The sequence below is a fragment of the Oreochromis niloticus genome, linkage group LG9, assembly GCF_001858045.2.
Source record: "Oreochromis niloticus isolate F11D_XX linkage group LG9, O_niloticus_UMD_NMBU, whole genome shotgun sequence".
NCBI lineage: Eukaryota > Metazoa > Chordata > Actinopteri > Cichliformes > Cichlidae > Oreochromis > Oreochromis niloticus.
In genome coordinates this window covers 19,756,526-19,780,407 of record NC_031974.2, presented here as the reverse complement: position 1 = coordinate 19,780,407, position 23,882 = coordinate 19,756,526, and the positions used below count along the sequence as shown (strand labels likewise).

Genomic DNA, 23,882 nt, shown 5'->3' with positions numbered 1-23,882 from the left:
GACAGCACAATTTGAGATTTCACAACTAAACCTTTAGGAAAATGAGCACATGCTTCTAACAGACATATCAGATCAGATCAGAGCCTGTGGGAAAGAACGGCATCCAAAAGCAGCGAGAAAGATCAACCAAAACTAAAGCATGAGACCAATTGGGTCTGTCTGGTTTCTAGAAAACAAAGTGGAGACCCATATCGTTTTCACATTGGGTATGTCCATTCTATGTGCGTCACTAGTGTAATTGTGTAAATACATGTCCATACAATCGCAGTCATCCCCCGCGCCATTTCCCAACATGAATTCACGCCGGGAAAAGAAAGTTTTGAAGCTAATTGCTGTGAGTAGTGCCGCTGGTTGGGTCTCGAGTAAACGAAAGAGACACATCTGTAAAGTTTGGTATAGATGATGAGGGCTGAGTGTGGGAACGAGGGTCCAAACAAAGGGCTATAAGGCAGATCGGGTTTCTTTTGGAAGAGCTTACAGACCAAACAGGGCTGTTATATCAGCATTAGACAAGACGTGAGAGAGGGCGAGAGAGAGCGATGTACTGTCACTGGAGGAGGAGAACAATCTCCGTCTTTCTTTCTCCTTCTCCCTCGCCCTCCTGCGGGTGCTTTAAAGGTATAAGAGTATTACTGCCGCAGCAGAAAAGCAGAATAATATATTATAGAGTTTAAGGATATCATCCTGATACTGATCCATGTTGAGATTTTCCACTGTTAACAAAATAAGATAACTGTAATAAAATGTGTTAACATGGATGAAAAGGAGAGATAAAGCATTTGTTTGCTTTGAGCAAGAAACATTTCACTGGCCTCCAGGTTGCTTATATGAGGGTATACAGTGGGGCAAAAAAGTATTTAGTCAGCCACCGATTGTGCAAGTGCCCCCACCTAAAATGATGACAGAGGCCAGTAATTTGCACCAGAGGTACACGTCAACTGTGAGAGACAGAGTGTGAAAAAAAAATCCATGAATACACATGGTAGGATTTGTAAAGAATTTATTCGTAAATCAGGGTGGCAAATAAGTATTTGGTCACCTCAAACATGGACAATCCCTGGCTCCCACAGACCTGTAACGTCGTCTGTAAGACGCTTTTCTGTCCCCCACTCGTTACCTGTATGAATGGCACCTGTTTGAACTCATCATCTGTATAAAAGACACCTGTCCACAGCCTCAAACAGTCAGACTCCAAACTCCGCCATGGCCAAGACCAAAGAGCTCTCGAAGGACACCAGGAAAAGTATTGTAGACCTGCACCAGGCTGGGAAGAGTGAATCTACAATAGGCAAGCAGCTTGGTGTGAAAAAATCAACTGTGGGAGCAATCATCAGAAAATGGAAGACATACAAGACCACTGATAATCTCCCACGATCTGGGGCTCCACGCAAGATCTCATCCCGTGGGGTCAAAATGATCATGAGAATGGTGAGCAAAGATCCCAGAACCACACGGGGGGACCTGGTGAATGACCTGCAGAGAGCTGGGACCAAAGTAACAAAGGTCACCATCAGTAACACACTAAACGGCAGGGAATCAGATCCCGCAGTGCCAGACGTGTTCCGCTGCTGAAGCCAGTGCATGTCCAGGCCCGTCTGAAGTTTGCCAGAGAGCACGTGGATGATACAGCAGGGGATTGGGAGAATGTCATGTGGTCAGATGAAACCAAAGTAGAACTTTTTGGTATAAACTCAACTCGTCGTGTTTGGAGGACGAAGAATACTGAGTTGCATCCCAAGAACACCATACCTACTGTGAAGCATGGGGGTGGAAACATCATGCTATGGGGCTGTTTTTCTGCCAAGGGGACAGGACGACTGATCCGTGTTACGGACAGAATGAATGGGGCCATGTATCGTGAGATTTTGAGCCAAAACCTCCTTCCATCAGTGAGAACTTTGAAGATGAAACGCGGCTGGGTCTTCCAACATGACAATGATCCAAAACACACCCCCCGGGCAACAAAGGAGTGGCTCCGTAAGAAGCATTTGAAGGTCCTGGAGTGGCCTAGCCAGTCTCCAGACCTCAACCCCATAGAAAATCTGTGGCGGGAGTTGAAAGTCCGTGTTGCTCGGCGACAGCCCCAAAACATCACTGCTCTCGAGAAGATCTGCATGGAGGAATGGGCCAAAATACCAGCTACTGTGTGTGCAAACCTGGTAAAGACCTATAGTAAACGTTTGGCCTCTGTTATTGCCAACAAAGGTTATGTTACAAAGTATTGAGTTGTATTTTTGTTATTGACCAAATACTTATTTGCCACCCTGATTTACGGATAAATTCTTTACAAATCCTACCATGTGAATTCATGGATTTTTTTTTCACATTCTGTCTCTCACAGTTGACGTGTACCTCTGGTGCAAATTACTGGCCTCTGTCATCATTTTAGGTGGGGGCACTTGCACAATCGGTGGCTGACTAAATACTTTTTTGCCCCACTGTAGTTAAACCATTAATAAGAAGCTACTTGCAATCACTTCAACACACTAGATGTACTTATGAGCACACATGATGAGCCCATACTTTCACTTGCATTATATGATGCGGTATACACCTCTGATGCTTATTGCTCCTCATTGTTATACACACAGTGAGGTGTTCGTTATGATGGATCTGGTTTGCATTAGTCAGACCCTTAGAAATGTCTGTAATTGAATACTACAGGACATTTGTAATAATTTGTCTTATTCTGGCCTGTCTGTTCCGGGGCCACAACCTCTACTATTTGGCTGTTGGTCTGGCAGAAAGTTCATGGGCATAGATCAAAGGGATGTACCAATTAGCGCACCACAAAACGGTGTAAAGCGGTCCAATTATAAACCAGTTGTGGCTTTGTAGAACAGTTCAAAAGGCAGCTAAGAGGTCACTTCAAAATAATTGCATCGGCTTTCTTTAGTGGATATATCAGGGCACTCATGTGGTCAAAGAGTTGCAGAAAGAAGAAATGCGCTTGTGTGTAAATGGGTGTTTCTCCTTTACCTGTCCGGGCTGTTCACACGGTGTCTGGAATTCAGCCTGCTGGCAAGTCTCTCTGACCTTCTTGTACTTGGGGAGACTGTTGCTGTGTTGAGTACTCACTGAGTCATCCTTTTTTCTCAGGATCTTCCTGCACGACAAAAGAAAAGCAAAACCGTAACAATGGAGTGACTTTTCCAGGGAGTCTGTTTGCTACACAAGGTGAATGAAGCTGTCCTGTTTTTACATTCTGTCATAGCCAGCCTTGTGCATTTGCATGGCCAGCGAATGAATAACTTATGTAGTGCGTGTACGTGCCAGAGGGTATGGAGTTCAGCTTAGCCTCACACCGCTGCTCAGGTCCACGCCAAGCTGTTTGACCTCAGCTTGGCGTCAAATTCAACTGCCCTGTCCCCTTTTCCTTTACAACCACCACCACAAACACTGGCTAAGTCTCTGCTACAGCCATGCCAACACCACTGTCCTTCCTCTGCCATTATACCTCGGCTAGTCACAGCAGTCACAGACAGAATGAAGATGCCAGTGAGGCACAGAACAACCTGTCCCCTTACACAGGAAGGCCACTGCAGTGTTTCGTTTTTTGTTGCCCTCTTCTTTGGCGGGAACCAGCCAATGTTCACACGCTAGCTCGGCTGACGTATCTTGCCTTCAGCCAAGAGTGATTAAAGAGCAAACAGTTGTTAAAGACCCTCCCTGATTGCTGCATTACGTACATGGAGTTTTAAACAACACAGTCAGTCCCAGCTGTCATTCAGCATTTCACAGGCTCAGATGTAGTACTGTAAGGTCATGTGAGGTCATTAAATCAGACAACATATCACATGACTGGTGCAGGAACTGCAGATAAAACTTCAACTACTGTATTTGTGTCAATAGAGTCAAGTTAATGGAGGCTAATCTTATCACTTAAAGAAAAGTGGACCTGTGGACGTCATTTAAAAAGAGTTTAGAGTTTAACTGAGGAACAGATTTAAACGTCAGCAGGCTGCCTGCTGACATGAGCAGCAGCAAAGCTAACTAAAGCATCTTTTATTCTCTTGAATACATGTGAGGAAATGATAGCGGTGATGTAGCAGTAACAGCAGCTGTAAAGAAGAATGTGACACTGTAATATATAGCATTTTTAATCTTTCAATCTGCCTTCAGCCAGCGATTGTTCTCTTGCCTTTTGTTTTCATACGAGTGCCCTCATGCCTTTCTTTTCTTGTTGCTTCAACCTATTTTTTTTTAACCCCCGGGCAGCTGTATATCGTAAAGTCGAGCTTGACGGGATTATTTCCCTCCTCGGTTGTCATGTTTCTGTCAGTGTACCCCTGGCGTTAGCACAGCTAAGCATGTTCAGTGAACAAAAGTGGACTGACAGCTTGGAGGTATCATTTTCTGCAACATATATCTTGTGGCAGAGGAGGTTAAATAAAGAACTGACAGGGTTTGTGAAAGGACACAATCAGAAAACGGCCTTGGGGAAACAGTCAAGTGTTTTCTGCAGTGTGGCTCCTGCATTCCACACTGGGAAAGCTGGTGACATGTCCTGTGAGTGGATTGAGTGTGAGGCTTCCAGCTATTCCTCAGGTAACATCATCCTGAGCCTGGCTAGCCTTTGTTTATTTTGCGTATGTCTAGTCCTCCCATGTTACTGAAAGGTATCTTCCTCCTGTCTCCATTGGTGCAAGCTAAGTCAAGTTTAGGGCTGTGATATAGGATTGTGTACTTAATATATGCAAGGCTCCCCCCTGAGGAGACAAAGACTCGATAGCTTGTTTTCTTTTCCTTTTTTCATCTAAATGACCTGGTTACATGTGTCAGCGCCCCTTGCGTGAACTGTCATAATTTTCCAGGCATTTTAGCTTCGCCAAACAACTTAGAACACTTTCAATTTGTTACACCATCACTGCCGTCCAAGCCGAGTGTGGTCAGGAAATGTCTGTCAGATAACAAATAACCGGGAAAAGCAGATGTGTTGCTCGAAAAGGGAATGCGCACCGAGCCCTGCACATTTCGGGTTCATTTAAAGGTTTTCATCAGGTTTATGTGACACACAGGGCTCTGCAGTGACACGGATGTGTTTGTGGTGTGGAAAGGGAATAAAGAAAGCCGGTTTACCCTCGCTCCACAAGGAATGTGTCTCTCCAGACTTTGGGTTTCCGGTTTGGTTTGAATCTGGGAAAACAAAACGTACAAAGTTTATAAGCTTTATATGGCTCAAGCACTCACTATCAGCTACAGCACGGTGGGAACAAAGCTAGTCAAAATTATGGAAGTTAATCGCAGCAAGCTCAGGACCTTGCGGGTGTAATGCTCTTTTAGTATTAAAGGGATTGTGCTAAGTTTTTCTGTAAAAACATTTTCGTGCAGATTTATTATAAATAGATTCATTGTGCAAGGCACAATAATCTTGCATTCCTTTTATACACAGTTAGTACAGTGGGTTTGCTGGAGACAAAAAATGATTCAGTTTGCAAACAAATTCTACAGGAAACTTCATAAAGAAGAACCTCAGTGTATCCCAGCCAAAGTCCCACAGCCAAGGAAAATCTGCCAAATTGCCCCAAACCCACTCTGCCCAGCTGGAGCGAAAGCCATCATTTTGGCTATGGAAATTTGCATTTGCTCAATAGAAGTCAATAGACAGAGTTGTTGCACATATGCACACTGTGGAATTACATGTACATAGTATCCATTACAGCATGGTATAATGGATCCACACAAACCTGTTGCCAGTTCGTTCCTGTTCCAGCAATTTAAGGATGGGCTTTCCATCCATGTCTGGAGGGATCTCCAGTCCAGCAATGTGGAGAAATGTGGGAGCCAGGTCAATGTTTAGCACCAGATGAGGGTTTCTGGAACAGTACAAGCATGAAAGACTTAATTCTTGCAAGAGAGGTTTTAAGTGATAAAACTGATGGATTGAAATATCAGAAATTTACTAAAAGAAGACAACAAGAGTGCAGTAAAAACTTACTGAATGTTTTTATAGTGACAGAAAATTTTGCGTAGTTACTTACACTGCCCCGGGCTCCACATTCGGTCCTCTCATGAAAAATGGTACACGGATATCAAAATCATAAGGCATTGACTTGCCCTTGACCAACCCAAACTGACCAATGTGGTATCCATGGTCTGCTGTATAAATGATGTAAGTGTTGTCCAGTTCGCCAGTTTCCTCCAACATGTCATAAATCTGTGTGAAAACAAAGCATCAGTAAAATGATCCATGGCAGACTACACAATTATTTACAGTAACTACATATCCATTAATAATTACTTATACCTTCTGCACTGAATCATCCACAGACATGAGCGTCTGTAGCCTTTTCCGATGGAGGAAGTTGGTGAACTCCATGTGGATCGGTTTCATGGGGCCCGTGTACTGCATGATCCAATGTTTGTCCATATTCGGGGCATAGTTGTAGCTCGGGGTGCTGAAAGGGCAAAAGGAAAGGAGAAAGGAGACGGGTATGTTAAAAAAAATGCTTTATTTGGGTTTGACAGCTCAAACATTTTTATTGTGTTGCCGTTTAACTCACGTAGAAGTACGAAAAACATTCTGGACGTGTCCACATGCGACTTATCAGAGCGCCTAACAGCCAAGGGGAAAACATTTAAGATGCCAAAAACACCTGTCTGCTACTTTTCACAAACCTCTGCTCAGCAGCAGGTGCCACAGTTGTCCACTGTGCTTGACAAGCATCAATAGCCGCTCAGTTTGCTGGGGGAAATGTCTTAATACTTTGCACCCAGCACCTTGACTGTTTTTCCACACCTCTCTCAGACCAGATCTCTCCTCCTCAGACAGACACAAGTCTCCTTGCTTCACTACACTCCTGGCAAAGACAAGTCATTTGAGGGTTGGCACATGCTTAAGAAAATAATAGACCCAAAAATCGGGTTTGCAACAACTTCTGGACCAAAAAGCAAAGAAGTCATGCTCATTTGAAATCGGGGAATCATAAGATTGGACAAAGGCAAGACAGAGAGAGAAGTGCTTGCGTTTGTCAAGTTTGTGTTCAGCTGAAGGAAAGTGTTCCCCTGCTTGCAGTAAAGGGAAGCGGAACATCTGATGTTGTGCAAATCTTCTGCAGTTGAAAGCAAAATAGCACACAAATTATATAAAGTACATATAATGTGCGTAGAAACCGACAGAATCTCAGTAGCAGTGAAGTTGTGTCCCTTCAGCTTTAAGTAATCCACTTTATAAATGAACAGCTTCTACCCCTGAATAAGCAGCCAAAGCCTCAAAATTTGCGTACTTAATGAAGACTTGCTTTGGGAGCTACTTTGCCCTCACTGACTGAGCTGCCTTCTGTCCTCGTCTCCTCAGGCCTGCTTTGTGAGAAGGGTGAACTCTTCACCCACTTAGCAGGCGGTCTAATAAGACCCACAAAGGGACCTGTCTCTGGGCAATGGGCCACCAAGGTATGGGGGCGCTGAGCACCAGGGAACCAGGAATGTAGATGTCAGTGGAAAGACGCCAGTCCGTAGCAGAGGTCACACCTGCATACTGTTGCATATAGTGTAGGTCTACCTTATTGTCTACATTATCCTTGGATTACAGGAGCACTCCATGCACCTTAAAATGCCTCCTAACCTTAAAAAAAACACAAAATACACAGCACGCTTGAAGATTAGAGAGTTTCCATAAAGCAAGTTGTTAATCTATGGCCAGAATAGCATCTATCACTCCCTGCTAGGGAAAGACATGCCATTGACAAACCGCACCAAATCTAGGGTGTTTAAAATAGGTCGGGAACATAGTTCACATCTCAGAGAGAGTAAAAGCACCTGAAGAATGTTAATGACATTAACATCAAACCATCCCCAGCTATTGGTGCTGTCAAAAGTACAGACGCTTGTTTTGATTTATGAAGCGGCTCCTCCTTAACTGCCACGCGGTCTCTTTCCATCTCTGTGCATAACACACTAGCTGTAGATGGCATCTACTACAAAGTCATCTTTCCATAATCCAATTTAAAATGGAACAGTGTCAAGAATATTCCCATCTATAAAAAGAAATTTGAACATCTGAAAAAAAAGTGTTTCCATAGCTGTTATGAAAGTTTATAGTCAAACAAACACCCACCCATGCCAACCACCTGGGCTCTCCATAGTAATCTCACCACTTAATCTACACAAACACACACACAATAACTGGGGCAACCCCTTTAGTCACTCGTGGGCCCCAGCTCCACCCCCTTCACCCGGAGACTCAAGCTAAAAATAAATTAATAATGTCACAAAGGGTGTTCCAGAGCGCACAATGCATTCCTCTGGTCCTAGGAGCTCCATGGCGAAACTGCTGATTGATATGGACGGGGTCAGGAAGTCCTTTGCGAATTGCACAGGCGGGGAGGAAGGGGTAAGCAGAGCGAGCTGGAAAGAGAGAAGGAGATGACACTGGGAAACAAGGGGGGAGAGGTAAACACAGTGACAGAAACAGAGATATACAGATAGAGAGACAGAGGGGTAGTATAAATAGATGAGAATGTTAAGTGTGACAGAAGGTGAGAGGCAGGAACACTAAAACCTCTGGGAAACATAAAGAAAGGGGAGTATTGAGCCTTCAAGTCCAAATCTAATTCTCTAAAACACCATGCCTCCACACATTGAGCCGTGCAGTGAGGCAGTAGGGCTTGGTGCCAGTGAAACAACCCAAAGTACTGCAGCGCTGCCTTAACTCAATGAGAGCTGCTGGAGGCCAGTGTGGGTTTGGCATAGAGCACAGTGCTACGTTAAAAAGCCATTCCCGATCTTCCCTATGGTATGTGCCTCAGCTACTCTTGGATGATAAATCATTTTGATTTCACGCTTGCCAAGTCGTCGCCCCCAGCGGCTTCAGAGCAACCTGTCATCTCGTGGGGATCGGGGTGCATACTTACTGTAATAACGTTAGGCAAACCAAATCGCAAAAACTCAATTTGGCTGTTAATGAGACAAAGGCTGAAATCAAAATGTGGGCCCTAAACACTCATTTTTCATTCTTCTCTAAGCCTCCAATTCCCGTGTCAAAACCCTGATTAGTGTATATATGTTTGAGCATGTATGATAATGTGAGCCTGAGTATTGCTTACATGTGCTGCGAAGCATTCGGGAAGAATTCGGCATACTGTGGCGCCGAGTCTTCTGGGCCGTGAGGAGCAGCGTGACTGACGACCATCATCACGGGACGGTGCGGGTACATCTTCTTGGACATGCGGAAGAAGCTGATGCTGTCGTTGGTGATTAGGTCTGTGAAATAGTCCTTTGAAAGAAGAGCAAAAATAAGGCCCGTTAAAAGGGCGAAAAGTCTAATAGAGAAAGCTAGAAATAAATGTGGAACTGAGGGAAAATATACACCAAAAAAAAAGAAAATAAATTACACAACACATGCTTTCATAACTCATTCGCAGTCCAATCACCGTGACATGTTGCTTGCCTTCGTCTAGTCACTTTCAAATAAATTGAGAGGGGCCATTGGGGATATGAAGTGGGGCCATTGAGTACACTACAGTACCAATCTGTCGAGTCAACAGCTGGCAGCTTGCCTGTGTGTGTGTAAATGAGTGTGTGTATGTGTATACAGTATGTGGGCAGTTGCCTCATCAGTGAATCTCTGCACTATTGAATGTGACACCACTTGATGGCGAGGGGCCAGGCCCTTTTAAATAGCATGTTGTGATAAATTTGCTTTCTGCTAACTTCATTTTATTTTGCCCACTTTCTGCTACATCTCCCTGCTTCTGTGACGCCCACAAGTGTATGGTCACAATTATATTTTTTTTTGTGAATTGTTTTGATGTAAAAGACCTGGTTTTATGGTGGTATTGCACTTTTCATTTAGAGTTATGAACAATGTAATTGCGTGGCATTGCCACAAGGGGGAGATAGCGCTGACTGCGATAGGTCGTTGCAACGCTTCTGTGCCTCAGACGAGGAAGAGCCTGCAGACCGAACGCAACTCATGTCTCCTGTCTCTGCTTTTCTGTTAAAAATACAGGTTAGTAGTTCAAGTTTGCTCATGGCAATGTACATATAAAGGCAAGAAACCTTTTTCTGTCTTTGGTTAAAGACCGCAAATGTTGTGAGAGAGTGTGTTTTCACCAACTGAGAGTATGCTAACTATACCGCCATTTGTAATGGAAGCCGCTATTTCACTCGTAGTCTAAATAGGCAGCTGGTCTTATTACCCGTTTTATTTTGTGACAAATGCAGCTCTTGGACACTTCTTTTATCCTGACATTATTTGAAGTTATAGTTGATTAGAACCTACCCAGTTCTTATGTGTCAAATGTAAATAGTCTGATGTATACTGTTGTGGATGATTGTAAACTGTTTGTGAGCAGTGATAGCATATTTTTGTTTATTGGTTACTAATGTAATATATTGTTTGAATCTGTTAAAGTATAAAGAATGCATAATGGTATATAAGCGGGTTAATTGCAGTGTTAATGGTGCTGCACAGAAATGTTTTTGATGCTGAACGGCACTAGAATGTGGTTACAGATTTATTGTAAATAAGGACACTCATACAGTGATTATTTTGTAAGTTTATTCTTGCGAGAGTGCAAGGTAACCAAAAGAGTTTGAGCTATGGACTTAATTGAATGTGTTTTTGTTGTTAAAAGAGAAATGTGTGAGTCTGAACGAAAAGAAAAGTGACTGTTTAATTCTGTTAATAAATCAGACGAGGAAGAGCCTGCAGACCGAACGCAACTCATGTCTCCTGTCTCTGCTTTTCTGTTAAAAATACAGTTTCAAAACAGGCCCATCGAAGGCCTGTAACATAATTTTGGTGGCCCGTACGGGGATCAGCATGCTACGAGGGCGACTGCTGATCCTTTAATCAACGAACCAGAGACAGCCATCGCAGGGCAGGCGTGTTGGAACAGCAGACGTGCAACTGAGGCAGCAGCGGGACCTGTGTCGAGGAGGGGAACCCCTGCTGGAGAGGTGACGGGCTGCGTGTTTGAGCTGACTGCACTGTGAAGAGTTGCTAGCCAAAGAACACACAATGGAGGACAGTGAAAGAAAAGAACTGGCTTGGCAGATCAGAAAGAGTCTTTATGCACTGACAGCAGAGGAACTCTTCCAGATTGCTACAAACATCACACCAGTACCTGATGTGGACCCTGCAAGTGTAAGACGTGGTGATGAGGAAAGTTGTTTTGATTATATATGTGCTTATCTGCGCTGTAAGACATTGCTTGACTTAGAGGATCAGGGGTTTTCACACCTACTGTTGTTGAAAGATGCTATTATTCATCTCATTGATAGTCGTACCGCTGAAGTATCTCACCCTGTAGTCTCAGAGGAAAATGTTGTTACTCTCACAACACTTAAGCACCCTGAACAGAGTGATGTACTTACCTCAGCTATATTGCCTCTTGAGTCTACTAATCCACAAGTAACAGAGTATGAAATGCTAAAGGCTAACTACGAGGCACTTGGTAAAAAGTTAGCAGATTTACAAGTGACAACACAAGACACACCCACCCCCACTATTACACAGTCACTTCAGCCTCGAGCTGAGAGCGTGACAAACAGCCACTCCACCACAGACACGCGACACTCTAGGCCTGATCACATGGTTTCCCTAAGAGACCTGCCATTTTTGCAACGCAGAGAGTTTAAAGTACATGGGGGTCAGGTTGGGGACATTGCATCTGACATTAGCTACCATGGACTGTGTAAGCAGATTGAGGAGGGGCTCAAGGTGAAACACACAGAGGGAGAGATCATCCAAGGTGTGCTCCGTATTATCAAGCCCGGACAGTTTAAGGACATGTTGATCAGTAAAGATGACTTGACCCTCATTGAACTCAAAAGCTTGCTACGTTCACACCTGAGTGAGAAGAGTGGGAGTGAGTTATTTCAGGAATTGTTGAGCACTAAGCAACATGACCATGAAACTCCACAACAGTTCCTCTACAGGATGATTGGACTGAAGCAGAAAGTCATGTTTGCATCCAGGCAGGATAACATGGACGTTGCGTATGAGGCACGTACGATTCAAAATGTGTTTCTACGCACCATTCATCAAGGTCTTCTGCCAAAATATAGTGACATTCGTAATGAACTCAAGCCACTACTATCAGACTACAGTGTATCAGATGAAGCCTTGATAAGGCAAGTGAACAAAGTGTCAAGTGAAGAGAGTGAGCGACAGCGAAGACTGGGATATTCCACTCGACAAAAGGTAACACATGCTCATACTGCTCTACTTGAACCTGCTAAAGATACTGAAATGACTGACTGTAAATCTAAGAGTAAGAATAAAGTCATAGAAGAGCTGGCTGCAAAGGTGGAAACCCTGACCAAAGTGGTGGAGTCTCTCACAGCCAGTCAGGCTCGTGAACCCACTTGTCAGTGTGCACACCCAAAGCAGAAGCCCAGACAAACTGCAAAACAGTACGGCTGTCCCAAGTGTATTGAAAGTGGGGCTGCTTCATGCACTCATTGTTTTATCTGTGGGGAGACAGGTCACAGGGCAGTGGGATGTCTCAAACGAAGCCAACCCAGAAACTCTAGTTGGCCTCCTGCTGATACACACACTCCCAGAACCAGTGGACAGCCAGACCCAAAATCACCAGGTATGTGCTCAGAAGAGTTTGCCCATGTCAGGAGTAGTTGGGCGACACCTCCAACGAAAAATGCAGTCACAGGGGCAAGTGAGAGAGTGGCACAGCTTGTTGGAAAAAAATGTAAAATCAAGTGTTACATTCATAGCTTTGCAGTGGACTGTTTATTGGACACAGGTGCACAAGTGAGTCTCATTGATCGCCAGTGGGCAAAAACCTACCTCTCTGACCACAAACTCCGGCCACTGACAGAACTTATTGGAGATAAAGCTCTTAGTGTGCTTGGTGTTAATGGCCAGCCATTACCCTACGACGGCTGGGTGGGCGTGATGGTGAGTCTCCCAGAGAATAGTGACCCAAACTTGACTGTACAAGTCCCCTTTTTAGTAAGCAGTGTGCCCATGGACTGCCCCCTGATTGGTTTCAATGTAATTGAACAGCTGATACTGGGGCCAAATGCTAGTACAAACCTCATACCCACCATTGTGAGCCTCCTGCGCAGCGCAATGAACCTCCAGGACGACACAGCAACGGCACTGGTCAACTTCATTCAGACCAAGCTTACCAGTGATAACGGGGTCAGCCAGAGTGTCCTAAAAGTGGGCCTGCATGATGTAGTAATCCCAGCTGGTCAAGTTAAGTATGTTAAGTGTAAAGTCTCCTCTACAGTTGACATGTCCAACCCCCTCGTGCTCTTTGAACCAACTGAGAGCAACCCACAACTGCAACAGCTTGATGTTGGCAACAGCCTCCTCACAGTTTGTGATGCCAGAGTCCCATATGTCAAAGTACCTATTGGCAACCACACAAAGCATGATGTGACCCTCACCGGCAGAGCAGCCCTTGGAACTATTGAACCAATAGCAGGAGTCGTACAAACTGACTTACCAAACCTCGGTGAGCCCAAAGTGACTCAAGATGTCGACTCTGATGTATCTCAAATACAGCAGCAGTGCAGTGAAGATCAAGCAACGCAGGAATGGGATCCACCTGTTGACGTTAGCCACCTGACTGAAGACCAACAAACTGTTGCCAAGAAAATGTTAAGGGAAGAGTCAGGGGCTTTTGCACGTGATGAAAGCGACATGGGGTGCATTCCCAACTTGGAAATGACAATAACACTCAAAGACACAACTCCAATTCAGAAATCATACACCTCAATTCCAAAACCCCTCTATAAGGAGGTTAAAGAGTATATTGAGGACCTCCTAGCAAGAGGATGGATTGTAAAGTCTAGATCTCCTTACTCTGCGCCAATAGTTTGTGTGCGTAAAAAGGATGGCTCCCTAAGGCTCTGTATAGACTACCGTCTCCTGAACCAACGCACAGTACCTGATCGCCACCCATTACCAAGAATCCAGGACCTCATTGACACCTTGGGAGGTTACAACTGGTTCTCCATTTTGGACCAGGGAAAAGCCTATCACCAGGGCTTTATAGCAGAAGGATCACGTCATCTGACTGCATTCATCACCCCCTGGGGCCTTTATGAATGGGTGCGAATTCCCTTCGGCCTTACCAACGCACCTGCTGCATTCCAACGCAGTATGGAAGAAATGCTGGCTCCCCTTCGGGATGAGTGCTGCATCCCATACTTGGATGACATCTTGTGCTACGCCAAGACTTTTGAGGAACATGTGGAAGGGCTGAGGAAAGTCTTGAGAGCCCTGCAGAACTACGGAGTCAAACTCCGGCCGACAAAATGTGACCTATTTAAAAGAGAAGTGAGGTATGTTGGGCGCTTAGTGTCAGCTGAAGGAGTACGCATCGATCCAAAAGATCTCGAGGCGGTGTACGCCCTGAAAAAGGAGACACCTGCCACAGTGGGAGATGTGAGGAGGATCGCTGGGTTCCTGAGTTACTATCGCTCATATATCCAGGATTTCTCGAGAATAGCAAAACCCATCTATGAGCTTTTGCAACCCAAGAAAACCAAAGAGGAGCATCTTCTGGGGAAGGTTACAGGACAGAAGGGGAAAGGTGCACAGTTACCATCCAAAACACCAGTTGAGTGGACCGAGAAGCACCAGGGCGCCCTGTGTAAGTTGATTGATATGTTGGTAAACCCCCCTGTACTTGCCTACCCGGATTTTGAGCTTCCCTTCGTCCTTCATACAGACGCATCTGATAAGGGACTTGGAGCCGTTCTCTACCAACATCAGAATGGGAAGCTCAGAGTGATTGGATACGGCTCCCGAACACTGACACCGGCTGAAAAGAATTACAGACTCCACTCGGGCAAGCTTGAGTTTCTCGCCCTCAAGTGGGCTGTCTGCGAGAAGTTCAGGGATTACTTGTCCTATGCCCCGCATTTTACCATCTACACAGACAACAATCCCTTAACTTATGTCATGAGTACCGCCAAGTTGAATGCGGTCGGGTTCAGATGGGTGGGAGAACTATCAGATTTCAGGTTTGATATAAGGTACAGACCTGGCAAAGTAAATGTTGACGCAGACACCCTGTCGAGGAGTCCCCTTGACATTGACAGATACGTCACTGAATGTACAAAAGAGCTCTCCAAAGAAGCTGTTGCCGCTACTTGGGAGGGATGTGGAGCAGGCAAGCATGGAGATGTTGCATGGATCGCTGCTCTGGCTCTAGCACAAGGTGACCAGCTTGAACCAGTAATCCGAGAAATGGTCACACCCATCAATCTGGATGAACTACAAAGGGCTCAAAGAGCAGACCCTGCGATTGGTGAGATCATGAAAATGAAAGACTCAGATCAAAAGCTGACAGATGACGTGAGGCGGAATGTGAGAGGTCCTGCCAGGAAAATGATGCATGAGTGGACAAAGCTGAGCTTAGAAGATGGAGTTCTGTATCGTAAGACTGCAGAAAAGCGCCAACTAGTCTTACCAGCCAGCTTCAAATCCCTGGTCCTGAAATATCTGCATGATGACATGGGGCATGTCGGGGTAGAAAGAGTTCTCAGCCTAGCGAGACAACGGTTCTACTGGCCGTACATGAGGCGAGACATCGAAGCCTATGTCACCCGGCAGTGCCCGTGCATCAAACAAAAGAAACCGGTGACACATGTCCGAGCTCCCATGTCCAGCATTACCACAAGCTCACCAATGGAATTGGTTTCAGTTGATTACCTCCACTTAGAGCCAAGCAGGGGCGGATACCAGTATATCCTAGTTGTGGTAGACCACTTTACTCGGTATGCCCAGGCCTATCCAACCCGCAACAAGAGTGGCAAAACTGCAGCTGAAAGGATTTTCAGTGATTATATCCCCAGATTTGGCTACCCTTTAAGGCTGCACCATGATCAGGGACGGGAGTTCGAGAACGAGCTCTTCCGGACTCTGCAACAGTTGAGCAATGTGGGGCACTCTCGAACAACCCCATACCACCCTCAGGGCAACCCAGCTGAACGCTTTAATCGTACCATCTTGCAGATGCTGAGGACCCTGGGTGAAGAGAAAAAAGAAAGATGGAGAGAGTATCTCCCACAGATGGTTCATGCGTACAATTGTACGCGCCATGAAGCAACGGGTTACTCACCATTCTTTCTGCTTTTTGGTCGACATCCACGAATGCCAGTAGACCTCCTGTTCAAGTTGGTTACTGATGGAGAACCGCAAACTGCAAGAGGTTATGTTGAGAAATGGAAAGAACGAATGACTGAAGCTTACAGGATTGCGTCTGAAAACAGCCAAAAGTCAAGTGATCGTGGGAAGAAACACTATGACCGACACTTGAAAGGAGTGGTACTCCAACCTGGTGACAGAGTACTAGTGCGGAACCTGACTGAGAGGGGTGGTCCTGGCAAGTTAAGGTCCTACTGGGAGAACACCATTTATGTGGTGAAGGAACAGATCAATGACAGCCCAGTCTACAGAGTGGCCTCAGAGGCAAATGGGAAAAGAGTGCGTGTTCTGCATCGCAATCTATTGCATCTTGTCAATGAGCTTCCTGTGGACTTGCCTGCTGTAAATAAAGGGGACGGGCCATCTGCCGTCAAGGAAAAGAAACCAAAACCAGCTCAAAGAGAGACAGAGTTTCAACCCCACTCTGACACAAGTTCCGATGAGGATGAGAGTTCAATGTATTATGAGTTGAGGTATGATTTGAGGAGTGGAACCAAAGAGGATGCTCTACATACCTATAACCATACTGATGGACCCTCAAGGGGAACAGCTGAGTTCAGCAGAGTGGTTAACTGTAGAGCACCTCAGACGACAGAAGCAACAGTATTGGGGGAACGAACAGCAACAGATGAATTGAGGGAAACAGGAATGGAACAAGATGGTGGACACCAAAACACTGAACTTGACAATGACATGGGAGAGGAGGAACATGAGGTGGTACGGGAATCAGGAGTCACCGAAGTGCCTTTCACAGTCGACGGGGGAGAAGTTGGACTGCCGCTTTCAGAAAGGGCACGGTATACACCCGATGTGACCCCGCCGACAAATGAATCAGTTCTAAGAAGGTCTACTAGAGAACGACGACCTGCTACACATTTCACATATGACACCCTTGGCCAGCCCTCTCTCCGGGTGCACCCATCAGTCAGTTGTGCTGAAGTGCACGAGTCTCCAAACACAACACACTACACCATGCCATCATATCCCCTGTTACCTTACTTCCCCCTAGTGCCATATCAAATTCCGACATCTCACTGGGCACACCCAGGCACCTTCCCTGTATATTATAACCGCCCAATCTATACATGTTAGTAAACAAGGAATGTGGGTATGTGGGAAGGGAATGTGATTTGAATTGTTTGAATAATGAGTATAATGAATACTAAAGGGTAAAAGGTTAAATGTCAGGAGCCATTTTCTTTTTGTTGGGGAGTGTGTGACGCCCACAAGTGTATGGTCACAATTATATTTTTTTTTGTGAATTGTTTTGATGTAAAAGACCTGGTTTTATGGTGGTATTGCACTTTTCATTTAGAGTTATGAACAATGTAATTGCGTGGCATTGCCACAAGGGGGAGATAGCGCTGACTGCGATAGGTCGTTGCAACGCTTCTGTGCCTCAGACGAGGAAGAGCCTGCAGACCGAACGCAACTCATGTCTCCTGTCTCTGCTTTTCTGTTAAAAATACAGGTTAGTAGTTCAAGTTTGCTCATGGCAATGTACATATAAAGGCAAGAAACCTTTTTCTGTCTTTGGTTAAAGACCGCAAATGTTGTGAGAGAGTGTGTTTTCACCAACTGAGAGTATGCTAACTATACCGCCATTTGTAATGGAAGCCGCTATTTCACTCGTAGTCTAAATAGGCAGCTGGTCTTATTACCCGTTTTATTTTGTGACAAATGCAGCTCTTGGACACTTCTTTTATCCTGACATTATTTGAAGTTATAGTTGATTAGAACCTACCCAGTTCTTATGTGTCAAATGTAAATAGTCTGATGTATACTGTTGTGGATGATTGTAAACTGTTTGTGAGCAGTGATAGCATATTTTTGTTTATTGGTTACTAATGTAATATATTGTTTGAATCTGTTAAAGTATAAAGAATGCATAATGGTATATAAGCGGGTTAATTGCAGTGTTAATGGTGCTGCACAGAAATGTTTTTGATGCTGAACGGCACTAGAATGTGGTTACAGATTTATTGTAAATAAGGACACTCATACAGTGATTATTTTGTAAGTTTATTCTTGCGAGAGTGCAAGGTAACCAAAAGAGTTTGAGCTATGGACTTAATTGAATGTGTTTTTGTTGTTAAAAGAGAAATGTGTGAGTCTGAACGAAAAGAAAAGTGACTGTTTAATTCTGTTAATAAATCAGACGAGGAAGAGCCTGCAGACCGAACGCAACTCATGTCTCCTGTCTCTGCTTTTCTGTTAAAAATACAGTTTCAAAACAGGCCCATCGAAGGCCTGTAACACTTCCTTCTGTCTTTTTCACACAAAGTGACAACAAAATATCTTTTAAGAAACTGAGATATTGGCTTTGGGTAATATAAATGGTAAATGGACTGGTTATTATACAGCGCTTTTCTTCTCTGCCTAAGCACTCAAAGCGCTTTATACAACTTGCCTCATTCACCCATTCACACAGGCACTTTTTTCTATGCTTCTTCTATCTAACATTTACACACATTTATACTCTGATGGATGCATGGGAGAGCAACTTGAGGTTAGTATCTTGCCCAAGGATATTTGGCATACAGACTGGAGCAACCAGGGATCAAACCAGAAAATAGGCTCAAGCGCCAACAACAGTCCTCAAGATGCCAAATGCTGTGTTTCTCTAAATTAAACACCACAGGCAAAGAGAGAACAACTAGATGAATGTAATTGTAACTTAACGTGAAGAGCTTAGACACAGGAAATGTGAAATTGTCACAACACTGTACAGCAGGTCCCACCTTGAACTGAAATTACAGTAGCATTCGCCAAGTTTCCAAGAGAAGACCAACCATTGTACCTGTTGTTGCTGCCTGGCATACAACAAATGAAAGGGAGTGCCAGGCTGAGAATCAAAGGGTAACGGGTGATTTCCCTGAAATGTCAGAAGTGGGTTTGGCTGATTCATCTTGTCTCTATTAATAGGTTTTACAGCTAGACCAGCTTTAATGGCCTGGCGGCTGTACATGCCCGTGGAGGCCGATGATTATGTGCACATGGCAAAGCACCGCCGTGCACTTTATGTTGCCAGCTCCCAAATCTGAGCCGCTGCTGCTGAGAGCTCTGGCAGGTCAAAAGGAAGTGACAGTGTCGTGGGGAATGCCTGGCCAGTGACTATAAAATAGTCAGGGAGGTGAAGAATATCACTTTTCCCTTTTGGAGCTGATTGGTAATAGTAAGTGGCACTCACCCAACGGCACCCCATTAGTACATGGTTTCATTTCCCAAAATCATTCATCTATTTAATTTGTAATCCTTATAAGTTTTTAAATGACCCACAGGACAGCCAATGCAGCAGTGTTTTATAGGTTTACATTTACAACATTTATTGTTTTTTCAAAGTTACAAGATTGCACATCTGTCAAATTAGCAGTGAGACACTTTATAATATCACAGCTGTTAGAGTTGTTGCTCTACTGTCATGGGATTTGAATACAAGCATTACTCCATTGGATGATATTCTGAAACTAAATCTCACTCAAGAGTGTTTGACAAAACCCTTCACCTCAATTAACTCATCCTCCTACAGATGAAAAATCAAACAGGACCCAACTGGATGAAATCACAGGGCAGGGTCTGCATCTTAATCAGTGGCATGATGTGCAAGATGCACTCTGCACAGATACTCTGACCTTCTCACCCCATCCGAACCTAAAGAACTGTGGTTGTCCTGGTGGCAGCATGTTGATGGGCTTTGGCAGTAAACAGAAAATACTGTGTCCATTTGGTTGTAAACCACAATCTGCTGACCGAGTCCGTGTCATGTAAACACACCGGCCCAAGCCTGTGGGTAATTTTACACCTTGGTCCAAGTTGGCAGAGAAGTAGCAATCCAAACATTTGTTTGCCCATCTCATAGGCCAGCCCGCCACATGGATTTCTTGTATATCCAGCACTGCGCAACCTAGGGAGATATTGGCACGGACTTGCGAAAACAAACTGACAGCTCTTACAAAAACATTTGGGGAAGATTGATGACCGATGCCATCTAGAGCTACAAAAAGACAGTGTAACCACAGTGTTCATCCCCCAGCAGTAGCAAACAGTGGTATTACAGCACAAACTCATTCTGCAAAACTTGATAGTGAGACACAAAGAGGAAGAATAAGAGTGAGAGACAAAAACAAGTGCAGGTGGGTTTTTGTCACAAGTTGGCAAGCTGGCTTCTCATAAAGATGCACCACTTTTATAGTGTCTAAATATTGAGGAAAGGTGCATCATAATAAAGGGATGCTGCAGAAATAGGAGGCGCCAACTCAGCTCGTTCCCTTTAATCCTCAAGAGAGAATTCCTGCCATCCTGAATCACCACACAGCCATAAGCTGCTTCACCGTCTGTATTTATAAGCGAGTGGAACCTGCAATTTGTCATGTGAAGTCTTAATATTAAGTCATAAAGGCAAAACAAATTAGGGACTGAGCTAATAGAGCCTTTTCGGAAGAATTATGAGAACACATACCTTGGCATAATCAGCACCATGTTTCTCCTTGTAACCATTCCGACAGACAGTATAATTATAGAAGCGGGAATTTTTGATCAATCCAACCCATTCGCGCCACCCAGGTGGGATGTAGCTGCCATTGTACTCATTGAGGTACTTGCCGAAGAAAGCTGCAGAAGAAAAGATGAGAGAAAGAAGGGAGAGATGGGCCTCTTTTAATATGCAGTTTCTTTATATATGCAGTCTTTACAAGCACTGCTTCCTTAAGGCGATGCCTGTAAAAAAACAAAAAAAACCCCAAAACATAATTGTGTGTGTCTGTGTGACTTTATCTGCGCTTATGTGATGTTTAACATTTTTACTTGTCTCTTTTTCCCTGGATTCCCTGACAGCATTCTCGGATAGGCTGGGCAGGAAGCCAGGCTGTCCCAGAGACGGCTAATTGCAGACTAACGCATCGACTCCAAAACCACAGGTCGAGCTGCAGCCCACAGGACCCCACTGAGCTGCCCAGTTCAACGCCTGCCCATCACTCAGGCAGACAGTGTCTGATGAGACACGACATCGACCTGGCACGCTCAACGTGTTTGCATTTCTCACAGCAGACAGCCAGGCAGGCAGGCAGGTTTGTGGAGTCTAGCTTACTGTATAAATTTGCATTGACTAACATATGAATGGCATTGCCAGGAGGAGATTAGAGCTAGTAGTGACTGACACTCTGTTAATCAGAACCGAGAACCTCATACAGGTGAACCATCGTCACTATCAAAACTGCCACTTTCCATAAAAATAAGAAGAAGACACCACAGGCATGAAATAAAGAGGCCTCAATTATATTTGTGTGAGTGTGCATTCACAAACCTGTTCTATAGCCAGTTTCATTGAGGTAGACTGCAAAGGAGCGCGGCTCATGCTGAGCTTGCCAGGAAGGGGAGGAACAGTTCTCATTGTTGGTGTAGGTGTTGTGGTTGTGGACATACTTGCCCGTCAGCATGGAAGAACGTGACGGGCAGCACATGGGTGTGGTGACAAAGGCATTGGTGAAAGAAGTGCCACCATCCTCCATGATCTTGCGGGTTTTATTCATTACCTGTAGAGAACCTGGAGGGCAAGGTAACGTGATCAGTGCTGTACAGTTACAGTGAAATCTTATTAAACACACGCAAATACTGTTTTTCACTCGTATTTACTTAATCTGTAATTCAGTCCTCTGAAAGGCAAATAATTACAATTCAGCACACGAGATACCAGATGGCCATTCTGGTGTGGCTTATGGCCTCTGCTTAATATTTAATGTGCCAAGAAAGACTACAGAAGTCCTGATGCAAATCACCACAAAGACAAAGAAACACATTAGAACAGAGAGGATTGAAGACCGGGAAAAACACTGAATTTCAGATAAGCTCTGCACTTTTTCTTTTAAATAGGGAAAAAAAATAGAAGAAAAAATGAAAATTTCCAGGAAGACCAGGGGTTTCTGCCAGGCAGCCTTACCCAACTCAACATCCTGATCGTCAGTCATGATGAGGATGATGTTGGGCCGGATGTTTCTGCGGTCTTTCTGGACGCGACCCCTGAGGCCCTGAGCCCTGGTGGTGGTGAAGGCCCAGCTGCCTGGAGCCCAATCCAGCGACAGGAGGGCCAACCAGGACAGCCAGTGAATCAGCATGGCGACTGAAACAACAGGCCAGCGGATGGGTAGATGGAGGAGATTAATGGAGAGAAGGGGAGGGAGAGAACCAGCCGGGCCACTCACTCACACTTGTGCAGCTCTCGCAGCAGTGGTGGACTGTGGGGAGACAAGAGGGGAAAATGTATGGAGACATGGTGGGAGGTGAAACTTTAGGGTCAGTTTTACAGTAGTGGAAGAGAAAGCTGTATTGCACCTGCAGAAAGCCAGAATCCCTGTTGGAGCATTTAAGCACATTTACTTCAGGTAACTTCTGTGCAGATGGTCACAAATCACACTCAAACAGAACAGTTTATCCATAAACAGGGAAGCCAAAACAGATTGGCTTTAGCCCTTAACGGTCCAGCAAGGAAAACTTATTCAGCAGTTCAAATATATGCTGTGTGCAGATGGAAACTCCATTAATACTGAACACAAAATCCCTCAACCTCAACTCCCTGATCTGAAAGAAAAGAAAATACTCAACTATGTCAAAGTTAAACAAAAACAAATAAAATGAAGATCTAGAAACACAGATCTCACCTCAGAGAATCCCGCGAGTCCCCTATTTTTGGAGTTTTCTCTTTATATCTCTCTCTATCGTTTCCTGGTTTTCCACTCTTCTACCGTGTCAGAGAACACACTCGTGCACGGAAAGTCTCCATCCCTACTGGACAGCTGCTGTTTAGCTAACTGTGATGAGATTAGGCCATTGGCTGCACACCCAGAAACACTCGCCTGCATGAGCCAATCGTGGCCCCCCTTTTACCTGCCACTCAAAAGTCACCCCCCTGGTGAGTCAAGCATGACACAGGGCCAGTGGGGGGAGAAAAAAGGCACTGGAGGGGGGGAGAGGGTTCCACTACATTAACCGCAACGCCACTGTCGGGAATCACAGATGACCACTGAGTCATCACTTGGCAGCCTCTTGCTCACTATAACAGTCATCATAGCTGCATGCTCCGACTAAATTCCAGTGATCAGTAAAGTAAAATGTATACCAGTACAAACCTGAGCTCAGATTTTATTCCCATACCAATGAAAAGCCAGTCTAAAGAAATTCAAAACATTATACCGGTAGTGTTGTGCTACAAAATAAAGTTAAAATGTAATAAGAATTCAAAGATGCCTTCAAATATATATAAAATATATGTGAAAGAATGACTTCTGGCTGTGAGATGAACCGTAACACTGTAATAATGAGAACCTCATCACCACCTGTGAAAAGTGCCTTGCGGACAGCATTCCCACTGAGTGGCACCACACTGCTCCCTATTCTGGGTTAATGGCCTGAAAACAAACGGCAGGTCTATGACACCTGAGCTCGGCCAAACCCCACTGGGTGGCTCCGCCCTTACCATCATTTCCACAAAAGCCCTGTCCAAATCAGCAGAGAGTAACAACCCTAATAAATGATTTGTATCTTTAAGTGTTTTGATCTGTCGCACAGCCCAGAATGAACTAACCTGCGTTGTTTGGATGGTAGTCAAGGACGGTAAAGATTCTGTTTGGTAATTTGCATCAGGAAATTAAAACTCTAGTCGTGTATCAGGTAGATGCAAATCATCTGCAATACCCAACACCTCCCAATGTTGACCCTGCTCTACGACGCTGTTTAGTTCAGCTGCTTCTCCAGTTAGATG

The 23,882-nt window shown here is 44.7% G+C and overlaps 2 protein-coding genes across 9 annotated transcripts in view; one reads left to right on the top strand and one right to left on the bottom strand.

The window, feature by feature from the left end:
- Window positions 1-23,882, bottom strand: part of sulf1 (sulfatase 1) — an 86,617-nt gene that overhangs the window by 8,474 nt on the left and 54,261 nt on the right. For 6 of the 7 annotated variants that reach the window (XM_005471812.4, XM_005471815.4, XM_005471813.4 and 3 more), the window contains 9 exons: window positions 22,065-22,359; window positions 21,432-21,671; window positions 20,589-20,740; window positions 9,045-9,214; window positions 6,248-6,398; window positions 5,982-6,157; window positions 5,688-5,816; window positions 5,080-5,136; window positions 2,980-3,106 (listed from right to left, as the gene is read on the bottom strand). In XM_005471812.4, the coding sequence (XP_005471869.1) occupies window positions 2,980-3,106; window positions 5,080-5,136; window positions 5,688-5,816; window positions 5,982-6,157; window positions 6,248-6,398; window positions 9,045-9,214; window positions 20,589-20,740; window positions 21,432-21,671; window positions 22,065-22,239 (1,377 nt within the window). In that variant the 5' untranslated portion in view covers window positions 22,240-22,359. Of the gene's footprint in view, window positions 1-2,979; window positions 3,107-5,079; window positions 5,137-5,687; window positions 5,817-5,981; window positions 6,158-6,247; window positions 6,399-9,044; window positions 9,215-20,588; window positions 20,741-21,431; window positions 21,672-22,064; window positions 22,360-22,782; window positions 22,893-23,882 lie in introns of those variants that run through there. The other variant, XM_025910256.1, reaches the window with a different exon arrangement.
- On the top strand, window positions 9,691-21,196 carry LOC109203576 (uncharacterized). Of its 2 annotated transcripts, XR_002063329.2 has the most exons (3): window positions 9,691-17,600; window positions 19,055-19,304; window positions 20,963-21,196. XR_002063329.2 is itself a non-coding variant. In XM_019363165.2 (2 exons), exon 2 carries the CDS (start codon window positions 10,964-10,966, stop codon window positions 17,219-17,221), a length of 6,258 nt encoding a protein of 2,085 aa, XP_019218710.1. In that variant the 5' UTR covers window positions 9,691-9,949; window positions 10,705-10,963; the 3' UTR covers window positions 17,222-18,350. The 2 variants fall into 2 exon arrangements, 1 of the variants encoding a protein (XP_019218710.1); XM_019363165.2 differs by lacking the exons at window positions 19,055-19,304; window positions 20,963-21,196 and having other exon boundaries at window positions 9,691-9,949; window positions 10,705-18,350.

Excerpts from the sequence above, each read along its gene's own strand:
- LOC109203576 (XM_019363165.2), top strand. The coding sequence starts at position 10,964 with ATGGAGGACAGTGAAAGAAAAGAACTGGCTTGGCAGATCAGAAAGAGT.